This window comes from Hypanus sabinus, chromosome 19, assembly GCF_030144855.1.
Source record: "Hypanus sabinus isolate sHypSab1 chromosome 19, sHypSab1.hap1, whole genome shotgun sequence".
Taxonomy (NCBI): domain Eukaryota; kingdom Metazoa; phylum Chordata; class Chondrichthyes; order Myliobatiformes; family Dasyatidae; genus Hypanus; species Hypanus sabinus.
The window spans coordinates 40,262,808-40,280,001 of NC_082724.1; the positions used below are offsets into that span (position 1 = coordinate 40,262,808).

The window sequence follows — 17,194 nt, forward strand, 5'->3', positions numbered from 1 at the left end:
AGAATTCCCTCCAGGAATTTACTCAGAGGAATTTATCAGAGCATGGATAAGCACTGATACAGAATAGTCAATAAAAATAGGATTCACAGCACCTGGAAAGGCAAAAAAATGTGTGAAATAAGTTTTTATGTAAAATAGAATTGAACTCCGAACTGTAGCCTGGATTTTTCATTGCCCTTCAAAATATGTAATGTTCAGAATGCAAATTCAAATTTAAAGCATCACCCTGGTTTATTGGAGTTTATGTTTTATTGAACATGGTAAAATTGGATGTGCTTCTTGTATTTTTTTCTGATGTTGGAGAGAATGGAGGTTAATGTTCTTTTTATGGTCCTTGTTCTGTCCAGTATAGTTACGCAAAAATAAGTTGGTTGGAGATCTGAAAAGAACATTTGGTCTTGAAATTTGATTGTCCATTGCAACTTACTTCACATTCTCTGCAATTGAAAATGTTTCATCTTCCAGTGAACAACAGTATTATTTCTGGATTGCTTCATGCCACTCTGATAATTCAACCAAATGTTTACCGGCAGGAGTTAAACTTGCATTTATCAGTGATATTTATGCCATATTTGCAACAAGTTGCTCCAAGTGAAATGCAATGGAAATTAGATCACACTGTGCTATCGGGCAACCATTGTAAGATACTCCCGGAATTAGTTGAGTATTATTAGCATTAGTCTGGGGATTTCAGGCCTTATTGTGCGGTCCATTAAGCTCCTTGAAGCTTTGATCATCAGAAAACCTTGCAGGGCTTATGTTATTTTGATGCAAAATGTATAAAAGATTATAAACACACCATATTTAAGATTTTATAATCTTAGTAATAAGAACAGTATTTGATGGAATCTTCAGTTTTCAGAAACTCCCACAAATGCAAAGAAATTGAAGTAACTATGCAGCTCAAGCTACCTTTAAACATCAAAATTCATTTCCTGACTAACTGTCTGTAGCCCTCAGAGCCTTTTCACATTGTTGGAATTGCATAACTCATGTTTCTTCCTTGTGTCAATTACTCACTTCTGGCAAAGCAACATAATAAGCAAAACTAAATCTTCAATTTAAACAGAAGATCCACTTCCAAAACTCCCAACTAGAACTCACTTATGGCCACAAGCTTTTATGCAACAAATTCAAAGTTAGCCTGGGAAACAATTCAATTGACATCTGCAACATGATAAGATCAAACCCTGTTAAGTTATTTGCACACACTAGCCCAAGCTAAATACCTAGTATTCATTCAGTTGACTTCCTACTTCACTGGAACTTGCCACTTTGTCTTTCAAATGCACAGTCGCAGGCTTTTGGACTTTGCAGAAGGTTACACCTCTCTGAACATTTTTTTTAATTTATTAAATTTATTGCTATTTATTTATTTAATTCGGCTCAGAAAACTCTGTAATGAATCATACAGAGTTGTGAGCCCAATGGTAGGCTTTGTAAATATCCTGTACCGAAACACAGAGTGAATAGACATTAAACTGAAATTATTCCTCAGATTAATGTGTTATAAATTGTCCTCAGTCCTCAAGGACATAGCCATGTAACAGAGGATCTGATGGCTATACTCAAAGTGTGTATTGAAAATGCACATCTGAAGTGATAAATCCTTTTGGCCAAGAAATTGTCCACCATGCATTTTACCTAGGAGATTTTTCACAAACAATGACATGCTGACTGTTCTCTGAGATGTCAAATAAATCACCTTGCCAGATAACACGAGTCAAGCAAACTACAACTGAGTTTGGTTTCAAGAATCCAGCAAATTAAAAAAACACATTTAATCAGCAATGCTGTACTATGAAACAAAGTGCCTGAGGCAGTAATAACAAAGACTGTAGAAAGGGTTGTAAACTAAATAGCAGGAGACAAGCGATCAGGTGATGAGAAAATTATGGCTCAACAAAAAGTTAAAACCAAAATTGAAAGAGATTTTTTTTAATCTAAGTAGGTATATGTTACCGTATGCTACCTTGAGATTTATTTTCTTGCGGCTGTTTACAGGAAAAGATAAATAAGTGCAATAGAATTGATGAGAAACCATACATAAACAAAGGCTAACAAACAACCAATATGAAAAAGACAAACTGTGCAAATAAAAAAAATATTGAGAACATGAGCTGTAAAGAGACTTTGAAAGTGAGTCTGTATATCATAGAATCAGACCAAAGGTGAGGTGAGTCAAGTTATCCATGCTGGTTCAAGAGCCTGATGGTTGTAGGATAATAACTGTTCCTGAACTCAGTGGTGTGGGACTTAAGGGTTCTGTACCTCCTGCCTGATGTTAGTAGAAGAAGACAGCATGGTCTGGATGGTACAAAGCAAAATAGCAATTTGGGTCATAATAAGCAGTGATAGGGGGAGATAGCAATTTGAACAGAAATAACATTGCTAGAAAAGCTCACATTGAGTAAAAATGGTAGTTAAAACAAAAATATATCTTTCGATTACTGCAATTTTTAAAAGATTTTGTGACTGGATACTCAGTCAGGAATATAGTCTCAAGTGAGATCAATAGAAATTATATATGAAAGGATTTAAGAATCAAGCATCAGGCATAATCTTATCTAAATAGTGCAGCAACTCAAGCAGTTGTATGGCCAACTCTGGTTCTGTTTCTGAAGTTCTTAAAACAACTCTGAAACAATCCAGAAGAATTTTCAAGAATTCTTCTCCACAGCTTATTTCTCACAATGCTACATCAACTGCAAAGCTTCAAGCTGTTTGCAGAGAAATAGACACTAGATTTTTTTTCACAGCATAAAACATATCTCACCAACTAATAAGCATTGTACATTCAATAACATAATAGCACACATTTAGCTTTGATTACAAACAGAACCAAACATACTTTAATTTTTTGAGATAGTGGGATAATTATATTTGCAAGTATTTGCATATTTTTGCCTATGCAGTCATGGATGCTCTACATGTTTATTTCAAATTCAAAAAGAGATTTAGGTTACCACTAAGACAAACTGTGACTCAATAGATGAACAGCAGGAAGAGAATGGATGAACCAGCTTAATGATTTGAGAAAAGTAGAAATTCTTGAGCAAAGAAAATAAGGCATCAAGCTGCTTTGAACGGCTGCCATCAGAAGGCTGCTGGTTCAAGTCGCTGCCCTCGGAGAAGCCACTGTGCCCCGTGCTTTCAGAGGTGTTATTGAAATACTGAGATTTATGGATGGGACCGTAGTTCAAGCTAACTGTAATTCATATTGGCCTTTTCCAGTTCTATGCTTTTCTCCTGTTGTCGCCCATTCCTGCTTATTGCAGATTGGCGGACTGGTGGGTTGGGTGATCTGTAGCTTTTGTACGAGGGTGGAGTTGGGGGTGTTTGGGGTTTGTGAGGTGTTGTTCCTTTTTTCATGCGGGGGGAAACTAATGTCTTTCTTTCAACTACTTATATGGTTTTCTACATCTTATAGCTTTTGATGTTCTTCGATCATTTCATTGAGTCTGACTCTTTGTCACCTCATGGATGATAGGGCATAGGGTTTTCATGGCAAGATATGGAAGTAGATTGCCAGGCCTTTCTTTTGCACAGATACTGCTGCTGCCCAGGTTGGGAACCACTGGGTTTGAACTCAGGACTATCTATCCTGAAGTCCAGTGCTGATACCACTACACCACCAGCCGACCCATTCTGTAGCTACAGAAGACAAGTTCTAGAAATGTATACATGCTTTGATAATAATAAAAAAAGAACCTTTCACCAGAATTCACTGCCTCTTTTCTCTGATCTCCAAAAGCAGAGTAATGACAGGAAATGGTTCCTGGATCATCAGCACCCATCAAAAGTTCTACCAAGCTCATTATAAAGTCCCAGTGCTAACCATTACCCTCTCCACAACAAATGAAAATCAATTGAATTTACAAGCAGGAGTCCATAGATATGAGAAGGAAAAGCAACACCATCTCTTGTGAGATCAAAGGCCCCAATAGTAACTGTAGTGCCAATAACAATTTTTCTTTTATTTTAAAAAAATCAAGTAAACAGCAAGAACCTAGAACTTTTCTGTTCTAGGGAGTCAGTCCTGAAGAAAGCTATCATCAGCAGAGCTTGCAAGCAACACCTATTAACCTGCTTGTGTTTTGTCAGGAAACCTTTTGCATTTGACTTAATTTTAGCCTTGATACAAACATGCAAAGAAACAGTTAAACTCCAAAAGTGAGTCAATTAAAACATTAAAAGTCAAAATGTGGATATTAATTGAGTTATTCAGAGTTAAGTACCAAGAAAGCTGCAAGGATAAAAGAGGGATGATGAGAAATAGAAAACTTTAAAAAATTAAAAAATGAGGAGTTAATAAAACATTGTATTTCAGACTGAGCAACACATAAATAGGAAAATACTTGAACAATATTGACTCAGGAAGTATGGAATCAAGATCCCAAGTCATTCATCAGCAGGAACCATATAAAATATAAAGGAAATAACACAGCACTAAGAAGTGAAATACTGGAGAACAGGATATAAATCACTGAAGTCCAGCTTGTTCACCTGTCAACATGTTGTTTCAAAAAGGTTTATGAGATGTAGTCACCATTGTCAAAGCCAATGTTTATTGCCTATCGCTATTGCACTTGAGGAGCTGATGAGCTATGTGGGGACTTGCATGATAAAATGATAATGGTAGTGTTGTTCTAATATAACACACAATCTCTATTTATTAATTAATTTACAATATGTGATACAAAGAAAATATAATTCTACAGAACTTGGTGAATTATAGGTCAAGTGTCATTGTTTTCATCTCCAACATGCAAAGTTTATCCTGTATCATGCCAGAAATTGCTGATAGCTACATCCAAAATAATGTGATCTCAAAAATCCATATGAATTATACTTGACCTGCAATATGCTGACCACAAAAGGAAAATAAGTGACAAAACTTATACTAGTCAAACAGAGATGAGAAAACATAAAAGGATATTCTTTCTACTGGAGTCAGATTCCACAGCTTCAAAGGCTCTATTTATTGACCAAGTAGGCTGAATGTCAAGACAGAACCACAAATTGGGCATTAACATAATCTCTAAAATATTAACTACTTTCCGTAACTGGCAGTAGCAAGGATCATTCACAAAGTTATCATGAATCTGGCAGTTTCACAATAACTATGAAGTTCAATGGGAGATTCACAAGTGATTCATTTTAGTTGATACACTAGATTTTGCAGTCAAACATAAATGTAAGACGTGCTCTCCATCATTGCTTCATAAAACAAAGTGCACGTTCTCATGACAGCACTTATACAATTAAGCACAAACATCAGCAGGTTGGTGTCCAAGTTGTCCTACTCTTTCAGGTACGGTAGACTTCCATGACAACAACCCATTACATGAATTAGAAAATAGAAGAATGTTTTCATTCTGGTCATGGTGAATTCCTGAAGAAGCAGTAAGTTTAAATTAATGCAACAACATGTTGTGCAAATTAACTTCTATTTGCCTGTCACTTTAATTCTCCATTGCATTCCTGCTCTAACCTTTGTCTTTGATGTGCAGTTTTCAGTGAAATTTAATCTAATCTAATGCAACAGAACTTCATTTTCCAATTCAATACATTATAAACTCACACAATGAATTCAACCGTTTCAGATAATCAGCCATTCTGGACATTTCTCACAATTGCATCATTTTATTGTTTTCTCACTCCTTTTCTATTAATCTCAAATTTATTCATTAGTTCAAAGTTCAAAGTAAGTTTATTATCAAAATACTAATATGTATACAACCCTGAGATTCATTGTCTTGTGGGCATGCTCAATAAAACTATAGAACAATAACCATGACAGAATCAATGAAATACCACAACAACTTGGGTGTTCAACCAGTGTGCAAAAAATAGCAACGTGTGCAAATACAGAAATAAAGAAATAATAATAATCAATAAATAATCAATAAATATCAAGAACATGAGATGAAACATCCTTGAAAGTTTGTCAATGTGTTATGGGAACATTTCAATGATGGGGCAAGTGAAGTTGAATGCAGTTACTCCTTTTGGTTCAAGAGCCTTATGGTTAAGGGTAGTAACTGTTCCTGAACCTGCTGGTGTGAGTTCAAAGGATACTGTACCTTCTTCCTGATGGCAGCAGTGAAAAGAGAGCATGTCCTGTCTGGTGGGGGTCATGAAGATGTGCTCAATGAAGGGGAGGGTTTTACCTGTGATGGACTGGGCCATATCCACACACATTTTGTATGATTTCCCATTTAAGGGCATTAGTTTTTCCATTGCTGGCTGTGATGCAGTCAGTCAATATACTTTCCACTACACATCTACAGAAGTTTGTCAAAGTTTTAGATGTCATGCTTTATCTTCGTAAACTCCTAAGGAAGTAGAGGTGCTACCGTGCTTTCTTCGCAGTTGCTCTTAATGTGCTGGGCCCAGGATAGGCCCTGCAAACTATTAACAACAAGGAACTTAAAGTTGCAGACCCTCTCTACATCTGATCCTCCAATGAGGACTGGCTCGTGAGCCTCTGATTTCCTCCTCCTGAACTCAATAATTAGCTCCTTGGTCTTGCAAATATTGATTGAGAGGTGGTTGTTGTGGCACCACTCAGCCAGATTTTCAAGCTCCTTTCTAAATGCTGATTCATCGCCACCTTTGATTCTGCCTATGGCTGAGGTGTTGGCAGCAAACTTCAATGTGAAGTTGGAGCTGCACCTAGCGACACAGCCATGGGTGTAAAGGGTGTAGAGCAGGGAGCTAAGCACACAGCCATGTGGTGCATCAGTGCTGATGGAGATTGTGCAGAAGATGATGTTACCACTCTGAACAGATTGTAATCTGCAAGTGAGGATATTAAGGATCCAATTGCACAGGAAGGTATTGAGGCCAAGGTCTTATTATTTCTAAGGGATGATGGTATTGAATGCTGATCTGTAGTCAATAAAGGGCATACTGATGTATGTACATTTGCTGTCCAGATGTCTCAGTGTTAAGTGAAAAGCCAACGAAATGGCATCTGCTGTGGACCTGTTGCTTCAGTAGGTAAATTGGAGCAGATCCAAGTTATTTCCCCTCATCTTCACCATCTCCACATTTTAGTCAATATGACAACTTGGGTCATTCAATTTTCTGCATCCCTACCCTGTCTTCCCTTTGTTCAGCCATGTATGAAGAACTTTGTCTCCCATTTTTGTCAGACATTAAATAATTTGCGAAGGTGAGGAAGAATTCATCATAACGTTGTTGTTGTAGCTCAATTAAATAATGAGGGATAAAAACAGGAAATAACCCATGGCAGTCAATAAGCTGTAACTGTGTATTTTGGAAGGTATTATTTAGCAAGAAAATTTAGATCATATTCCTGAGCTTTGGTTGATTTTCCATTAAACCATGAATAGACATATCTGAATAGGAGTGGGAAGTGGAATTAAAATGGGTGGCTACTAGGAGATCCTGCTTGTTCTGGCTGATGGAGCATAGGTGCTCAGCAAAGCAGTCTCCCAATCTCCGGCAGAAAAAGTAGGATCTTCCAGTGGCCAGCCATTTTAATTCCACTTCCCATTCCCATTCAGTTATGTCTATCCATGGCTTCCTCCAGTGTAGTGATGAGGCCACACTTAGTTTGGAGGAACAAACCCTTATTTTCTATCTGGGTGGATTCCAATCTCAATGGCATGAACATCGATTTCCTGAACTTCTGGAAATGCCCCCTCCCTCTCTTTCACCTTTCTTTTCCCCATGCTCTTTTCCCTCTTATCTCCTTGCTCGCCCATCACCTCCCCTCTTTTCTTTCTTCCATGGACTTCTGTTCTCTTCTACCAGACTTCCCCTTCTCCGACCCTGTATCTCTTTCACCAATTAACTTCCCGGCACTTTACTTCATCCGTCCCCCTTCAGGTTTCACCTGTCACGTTGTGTTTCTCCCCACCCTTTTAAATCTACTCCTCAGCGTTTTCTCACCAGCCCTGCCAAGAGGTCTCAGCCCGAAACGTCAACTGTACATTTTTCCATAGATGCTACCTGGCTGCCGAGTTCTGTCAGCATCTTGTGTGTGTTCAAATCTCAAACAGAATGTTTTCTTCAAAATGCTCAAAGTGGCAAGGTGTAGAACATGTGACAGATAGAGTAGGTCAGAATCATGAAGGATGATCCAATGAATACACAGGCCAATGAGGTGGGCTAGGGATCAGGTTAGAATTTAGTGACAGGGATTTAGGGGAGTTAGAGGACAGGCTGGAGTCCGCTCTGTTTGAAGGTCAGTGATTTGGAATTGGTCGGATGGCAGCGGATCAGCAAGGAACGAGGGTCGGTGACCCGTTAGGTAAGCAAATGTTTCCTATGGTTGGAGAGTCTAAGACCAGAGGACACAGTTGCAGAATAGAGGGGTGTCCTTTTAGAATGGAGGTGAGGAGGAATTTCTTCAGCCAGAGTGGTGAATCTGTGGAATTCTTTGCCATCGGCAGCGTAGAGGCCAAGCCTGAATGTTTATTTAAGGCAGAGATTGAAGATTCTTGATTGGTCAGGGCATGAAGGGATACAAGGAGAAGGCAGGAGATTGGGGCTGTGCAGAAAAATGGATCAGTCATGATGAGATGGTGGAGCACACACGATGGGTCAAATGACCTAATTCCACTCCTATGTCTTAAGGTCTTATGGAATCATAAAACTGGAATTCAAGGCCTCATTCTCTGTTGCTTGAGGCCTGGAGTTCAGGTCCCCATTTGTCATTTTCTGCAAATCCTGGATGGATACCAAAGGTCAAAGACTATAGGGCGATCATAATTGAAGCCTGAAATTGGAAGTTCAGATTGTAGCTCAAAGGTCAATCGGAAAACCAGTTCGAAGCCCAACAGTCCAGAAGTCGAGCCCCAGTGGCCAGAAACGTGAGTCTACAAAGCTCTGTGAGTCCAATTGGGATGTTGAAGGCCCAAAGCCTGCAATTGCATGAGTCTGCTTGAGACTGGAGGCCCAGATAGCCTATCCTAGAGTAATGGTGGTTAGGAGGGAGGCATGGGGCTTGTTTTGATGTTGTTGTGTTCTGTGTTGTTCAGTCAGGCATGGTGGGCATGCTATTTTGGAGCCAAAATATGGGGCAACACTTGTGGCTTACCCCCAGCACATCCCTAGGCTGTGTTAGTTGTTAACGCTCATGATGCATTTCACTGTATGTTTCGATATACATCTGATGAATAAAAATGAATCTGAATCTATATGGCTGCCACAGTAAATGGAACTATTTACTCTGAAGATGAGTAATTAGTTCCATTTACTGTGGCAGCCATATACCAAATTGGAAGTATATACGAATCACATTAATCACTTTACATAGAATCATAGAAACATAGAAAGCATACAGAACAATACAGGTCCATCGGCCCACAAAGCTGTGTCAAACATGTCCTTACCTGAGAACTACCTCGGCTTTACCCATAGCCCACTATTTTTCTAAGCTCCATGTAGCCATCCAGGAGTCTCTTAAAGTAACCTATTACTTCCACCTCCACCACTGCCACCGGCAGCCCATTCCATGTATTCACCACACTTTGCGTTAAAAAACCTACCCCTGACATCTCCTCTGTACCTACTTCCAAGCACCTTAAAACTATGTCGTGCTAGCTACTTCAGCCCTGTGAAAAAGCCTCTGACTATCCACATGATCAATGCTTCTCATCATCTTATACACCTCTATCAGGTCACCTCTCATCCTCTGTCGCTCCAAGGAGAAAAGGCTGAGTTCATTCAACCTATTCTCATAAGGCATGCTCCCCAATCCAGGCAACATCCTTGTAAATCTCCTCTGCACCCTTCCTATGGTTTCCACATCCTTCCTATAGTGAGGCTACCAGAACTGAGCACAGTACTCCAAGTGGGGTCTGACCAGGGTCCACATTACCTCTCGGCTCTTAAAGTCAATCCCATGATTGATGAAGGCCAATGAACCGTATGCCTTCTTAACTACAGAGTCAACCTGCTTAGCAGCTTTGAGTGTCCTATGGACTCGGACCCCAAGATCCCTTTGATCCTCCACACTGCCAAGAGTCTTACCATTAATGGTAAGACTTTAAAGAGACTATCTGAGAAGATATGCACACACTGTATACAACCACAAGCTATTCTCATCCAAAGCATATGCTGATAATTTTATTTTAAGTATATTCTATGAGATAGAACTTTCAATCTCTAAATACCTGCCCTTAGACTAGCCCTTTTTTCAGTAATACTTGGGCCCATGGATATGTTGAGAACATGTTTCTTTCCACAAGAAAGCAAGTTAAGAAACATACCATAAAAAACCAGCTGTCCTCTTGCTGTGTTCTTTCCTCTTGAATTTTCAGCTGTGCATTCGTATGTGCCTGAATCCCTCTGCTGGAAGTTTGGGATTTCAAGTACACCATAAGTTTTGTTTGCTTTGATCTTGTCTGGAAATGGACCACCAATTTTTCTCCAGCTGATTGTTGGGACTGGGCTGAAATGGGTAAAATGCAAATTTCTAATCAAGGACAGTTAGTAGACAATAATGTTTTTTTTTTAAATCAGGAAACCAGGATTCTTCCAAACATTAATACACATTAGTACACATTAATATCAGCCAGAAATACATTATACAATGTTAACAATTGGTCATTAGTTCTATGATCAATGCCTCAAAATTCAATTGCATAATGTGTACTTTGGTGCAATATATTTAAAAACCAATTTCCTTCTGCAATGCAATTGTAACACTTGCTGGTTGTTTCACTTCCCTCTGGAAATGCAGAATAGGGGTGAGACTTGTTCCCCATGGTAAAGTATCTAATATCATGGATTCAGGAGAGGACGTCATTCTCTTTGTAGTACCTAGTACATATGGATCCTAGAAGAACTTGCCCATGCAGTCCTGAGACCAACTGCCTTTAAGCAGTTTTGCAAAAACATGATTTTTGTAAATTTATGCAGCAGAGAGATCCCAACTGATTAAATTCCTCACATTTTTAAAAAAATCTTTCACAGCAGGTCACCACATGCTTCCCACCATGTCCCTAGCTCCACATCTTGTCATGCTATTTAAAAGCAATGCTATAGCAACTTCTGCTCATTACTCTCCTTTCTCCTTTAAATCCTGCCCTCACTCCAACCCCGAGAAATAAGCTTTACCAATTTCCACTTTCTGACTATCTAAATTCTGTCTGCATGTTCCTGGTAAATGTCTCCATCTCATCCTCCCATCACTTACTTCAACCACTTGGTGTGATCAATCATGATATCAGAAGAAGTAGGAACAAGAGTAGGCTGCTGGCTCTTTGAGCTTTCTCTGACATTAATTATGATTTACCTCAGCACCGTAGTCCAGCACTATCATATAGACTTAATGTCCAAATATAAATCTCCACAGCACTCTCTTGCTGAGAATTCTAAATGTTCACCAGCCTCTGAGTGAAGACATTTCTCCTTCTCATGGTCCTAACTGGCCTACCTGTAATTCTTAAATGTGTCTGCAGGCCTGCCAGCCTCCCCATATGTATCAATTAGCAGGAAGCATTCTTCCAAACACTACACTGCCAACCGGCTTAAGAAGTTTATAAGTTTGAAATTTTCTGTGGAATGTTCTTATTCTTCTAAAATTTAAAGATTACTGTCCACATCTACCCATTCTCTCTTCATATGGCAAGGTGCCATTCCAGGAATCATGGTGGGTTTTCAAATATATCCTTCCTCAGACAAGGGAACCAAAATTGCATGAAATATTCCAGGTGTTCGTTCTTCATGAATCCACACATTTTTGCACCATAGGGTTCTCTTCAGGAGCATAAATACATAGTGTGAAAGATGAAAAATAAGGTAGTGTTTTTATGGGTTCCCGGACCATGCAGAAATCCGATGGTAGAGGGGAATGAGCTGTTCCTAAAACTTAGAGTGTGAGTGTTCAAACTCCTGTACCTCCTCTCTGATGGTCGTGATCTGAAGAGGCATGTCCTGGATGGTGAGAGTCTTTAATGCTGCATGCCACTTTCTTGAAGCACCATCTAATGAAGATGCCTTCAATGGTCATGCACATGATAGAACTGGTTGAGTCTGCTACAGTCCGCAGCCATTCCAAGTTGTTTTTGCAAGCAATCACATTGCTCTCCACCATATATCCATAGATATTTGTAAGTGTCTTGGTGACATCAAACTTCTAATGAAGAAGAGTTGCAAGAATGCCTTCAACATGATTGCATCAATATGTTGGGCCCAAAGTAGATCCTATCAGAGGCTGACACCCAGGAACCTGAAGCTGGTCATACCTTTATCCGCTACTCCCTCAATAAGAACTGGTGTGTATTCTCCCAACTTCCCCATCCTGATGCCCACAATCAATTCCTTGGTCTTGCCAACATCGATTGTGAGGTTGTTGCTTTAACAGCCAACCAGCCTATCTATTGCACACCTATAGGTCACTTCATCACCATTTGAGATTCTACTAAGAGTGGTGTCACCTGAAACTTATAAATAGTGTTTGAACCGTGCCTAGCCACACTGTCATGAGTGTAGAGAGAATTGAGCAATGGACTAAGAATGTAACCTGTGTTGATTGTCAATGAGAAGGAGATGAGGAAGCAATTGCAGAGGTACAGTGGCTCTAGGATTTGAAACTTGTTGATTAGGAATGAGCAGTTATGAATAAGCAGCAGCTGACATAGAGATTTCTGTTGCCTAGGTATTCCAAAGCAAAGTGGAAAGCCAGTGAGACGGTGTTCAGTTTAGACTTGTTTTGACGGTAGGCCAATTGCAGTGAGTCTATGCTCAGGTAGAAGTTGATATGAAAGGGTCACAATTTTCATGCAGAAGGAAATATTTGTGTGGTTTAAGCTTCCACGGGAAGCAGTAGAGGTGTTACAGTAACAACTTTCTATAGAGAGTTGGACAGATAGATTTATAGGAAAGGATTGGAAGTATATTGACTCAATGTATTCAAATGGGATTGCTTGTATGGGTACCTCAATCAGCATGGATCAGTTGGGTCAAAGGGTGTGTTTCCATGGTGTATTACTAAACTTATCCTGCTAATCATTTAGTGTTAGCCTTCAGTAACTCGTAAACAAAAGCATAGAAGTCCCTTTAAATATTAAGATCACCCAAGCTGTCAACAGATGCCAAATAATTTGCTTTTCTCGTAAGTAAATCAAAGTAGACACCTTCAGATTTTTGTAATACACTCCATCTAACATGTTTTCACCCATTTACTCAAGTGGTTCATAGCCAAAGTGATAAATATGATGCCACTATTTGATAAAGAAGATTCAATTAAAAAATTGAACTACTAACCTATTAGGCCAAGCCCAGTAGCATAGAAAATGGTGGAATTGTGGAATACCTAACAGAATATGTTTTTAAAAAAATCATTTTCAGCCACATCCATATGGAGTTATGAATGGAAAGTTGTGCTCACTTAATATGCTGGAGCTATTTGAGAATGTGAATCATAGCATTGATGATGGAGAACCAGTGAATGTGGACTTAAATTTTTGAAAGAATTTCAAAAACATCCAACACAGGACATGACCAACAAGGTTGTAGCACAGGAATTGAGATAATATACTAACATGAATCAAGAATAGGCTATCAGACAGAAAGCCAAGCATGGGAATAAATAGATAATTTTTAGAGTCATAGAGTCATAAAATGACAGCACAGAAAAATATGCCCTTTGGCTAATTCTAGACTAATAAGTCACTCTTTCCCTCTTTCCTCTCTCCCATTCTTATTAAATAGTGCCATCATATTTACTTCTGTGTAATCTAATGGAACAATTGCAGAATAAATAGAATCAATCAAACTATCTTTTAAGCCAACTCTTCCAAAGTTCTGAGATATAATTTCCTGACTCCAAGAATCTCAAGGTTGTATAATGTATACATACTTTGATAATAAAACTACAAACTTTGAACTTGTACTTTAAAAGTTGCAGGTTTTCTGTGTCTTCTTCTGTGAAGATACTGCAACTGCCAGGTGATTGATTAATTCCTTAATCACTATTAAAAATGTTCCTACCTCTGTCCTTAAGGAGCTCTCAGTCATTCCACTTTATTCTTCCCTATTTAGGTTCTGTTTCTGTGTTTCTGACTAGTCCACTTTTATTTTCTATCTCGTTTTTCTTCATTGATTTCATGTAGATTTTCAAAGTGTTATGAATTCTCAGAACCACTGCTATTTCTGGCAGCTGTATAAGCCCTTTACTTTTAGGAAATATAATGTATGAATTCTCTCATCAGCCTTGAATAAATTACTTTCACTTCTGTGTTATTATGCTTTCAGTAAAGTTGTTATTTTCATTTGCACTTTATTTCTTTAAATACTAATTATTTATCTATACTAATCATCATATATTTCAATATATTATTCCAATCAACCACAGCCATCTCTTCTCACATAACTTCCATATGGATTTGATTTCTACTTTTGCATTTAAACAAATTACTTTCCTAATACGATTTAAATCTCTGATCTTATTAAGGTACCCCCCCCCCCCTCACCTACCCTGCCATTCCTTTGAAACACAGTGGGTTTCAGTTAATTGGGACAAATTAGTACGAGTACATTTTTGCCCAATTAAACAGCTGCCCCTGTTAGCTGGAGTTTCATGGAAAGAGGTAAAAATGGTATAAAAATGATGATCAATCACTTAAATATGTATAAATTAAGCATTTAAATGAAATACAGAACAAACTAGAATACAACCAATATTACTAAAGGAGTATAAAACTCTATTCATTTCTAAAAATATTTGATAGAGAATTCATCCAGTGCACGCTGCTGTGCTCTTTTGGTTGACTTCATGAACAAAATCAGTGCAGGCTCCTAATGCAAATAATGGACTGCCTTCATACAATGATGGTTGCAACCTCCAAATCTTAATTTTCATTGCAACATTCAAGATCATTGCTGATACCTTCAAATTCTTGTTAGTTTCTAACTTGTTGAAGTAGTGAAATCATTTTGTTTTCACTCCTGGCTGTTTCTGGCATCACCAAACCTAAATGCTTGAAGCAATAGTGAGTTATCTTCATGCTTATTTCTCACCAATGATCGGTGTCAAAAATCACTGCTTTTGGAACAAAAATACATACAACTGACGCTACTTAAAACTGTTCACTTTAAGTCTGGTTTAGTGTCTAACAGCTACACAAATCCACACAACTAACACCAGTTAGAAACTATTCCACAACTGTCCTCTGTCCCAATTAAGTGGCATAATATCCCAAATAAACAAAGGGAATCTGGCTACTTTCTCAATTACATTTTGTTTTTTAGGAGTTGACCGAAATAAATGGCTGTTCTAATTAATAGATGACAGGAATCCACTGTATAACAACATACTTGTTTCTTTGTCACTACCATCCTTTTGTCAATTTACGTACTAAAAAAATCAAGAATGGAATTAAACAGGATATATTGTTCCACACAAATACCGCTGGAGGCAAACTAGGCCCAAAATACAGATTTCTAAGAGGATTCTGTGACCAATGAAGTTCGTCATCTCTCCATTGTAGCCTTGCTTGATGGCTGAAGTTGAGAATGATTGCGGAGGCTGGGAATCCAAAGGTCTTTTCTTTCAGAGTGACTGACACACTGTGCCTTCCGAATGGAGAGTGAAAGCACCAATATACAGCTGGAATACCTAAAACCTTTGATTCCTCTGCCAATATTACATGGCCTATTAAAACAGTTTTGTTCTTCAAAGATATACTTCCCATTTGAACTAACCATTGATGATAAATGCCAGCATTGTATAATTGCAGTGTATTAATTTTCAAGAACTTACTTTCCCAGAGCAAAGCATTCCAATTTCACTGTCGATCCTTTTGCTGCATAAACCACTTCTGCAAAGCGAACTTCAATCTTTGGTTCATATTCACCCATTACCCCTGTTAAGAGATAAGCAAGGTGTTATCATTCCTCTTCGACTCCTGAACAGATACCTAATGTTAGGTTTGTCCTTGTGTGGACAGCAGATTTTATGCATAATTAGTTATGAGCAGGAATATCATCTTTGTTTAATGATACCTCCTCAATTTGCAGTATACTTCTAATAATCATAGAAATAGTCTCAGACTGATAAGTGAAGCAGATTGTATCATTCAATTAAATATCAATGTAAGTGCATAATTGCAGCCCATTTTTAACCACAGACAATTTAGCAAGTGCTTCACTCATTCTGTAATTTTATTGTCGGGCTTTCTGGTCAATTCCCTCCAATTGTATCATGATTTCCATATCAGAAATTCACATTAGAACACAGGAATTATAAAATGACAGAATGTTAACAGATTCGCCTTTCATTTACAGAATATTAGAGTTATAATGAAAAATGTAGTTCAGGCACCAATTACTTTCAACAATGGCAATAACAGAAAATGGGCTTGGGAGAATAAAATATTCAATCTTAAAATTAATTTGTTGAAACTGCTGATTTCCTCGCACTACCTTCCAAATAAAGACCCTTTAGCAACATTTGCTGTTGTAACAGCAACATTTTATCTTTATATGAATGAATCCTTTATAATTTTAGTCATTTTGCCTTTTCATTCCATATTTTCAGATATGCTAAACCACTATGAATATTATTCATTTAGCCACATGCTGTAAAGCAAAGCCACACTGATTGCACTCATTACTGAAGGGTATTGGTTTGAGAAAAAATACTGCCAGCTTCAAAACAATAATCTTTCATTATCCTAAAAGCTGTTGCTTCAGAGTGCACATGATCTGCTCCATCTTTCTTGAGGTATAAGACTCATGAAAATGTGGATCTAATTTTCAGCCATCAGGATATGTAAATCGTTTAACATATGGGGAATTGGCTACACTGGAGACTTTTAAGGGGAACTGCTCACGCATCAGAATATTCAACAGGTAAGTGGCACCTAGATATCCTAACGGAAAAGTTTGCTAGTGATGCATGGGAGTGGGCTGGTTGATGGTGGAGAGGTTGTGGAGACAGATGATGCTAATCTTCCGGATCAAAAAATTGAGCATGTTGTGACTTATGTCCTGAGCTGTATATACTTCAATGCCAGAATTATTGTAGGAAAAGCAGATGTGCTCAAGGCTTGGATCAACACATAGAATTATGATATTGTAGCCATTTGTGAGGCTTGGTTGGGCAGTACATACAGTTTAATATTCTGGGCTTCTGTTGTTTTACACCTGACAGCAGGAGGAATTAAAGAGGTAAGAGCGGCATTATTAGTCAGGGAAAATGTGCTGTTAT

The 17,194-nt window shown here is 38.3% G+C and overlaps 1 protein-coding gene across 1 annotated transcript in view; it reads right to left on the minus strand.

Annotated features, from left to right (window-relative positions):
• The window catches only part of LOC132377892 (contactin-4-like), a 1,978,611-nt gene that overhangs the window by 578,969 nt on the left and 1,382,448 nt on the right, over window positions 1-17,194 (minus strand). Inside the window, exons 10-11 of the mRNA XM_059944356.1 lie at window positions 15,746-15,848; window positions 10,248-10,429 (exon numbers count right to left, since the gene is read on the minus strand). Coding sequence (XP_059800339.1) covers window positions 10,248-10,429; window positions 15,746-15,848 — 285 coding nt within the window. The remainder of the gene's footprint in view (window positions 1-10,247; window positions 10,430-15,745; window positions 15,849-17,194) is intronic.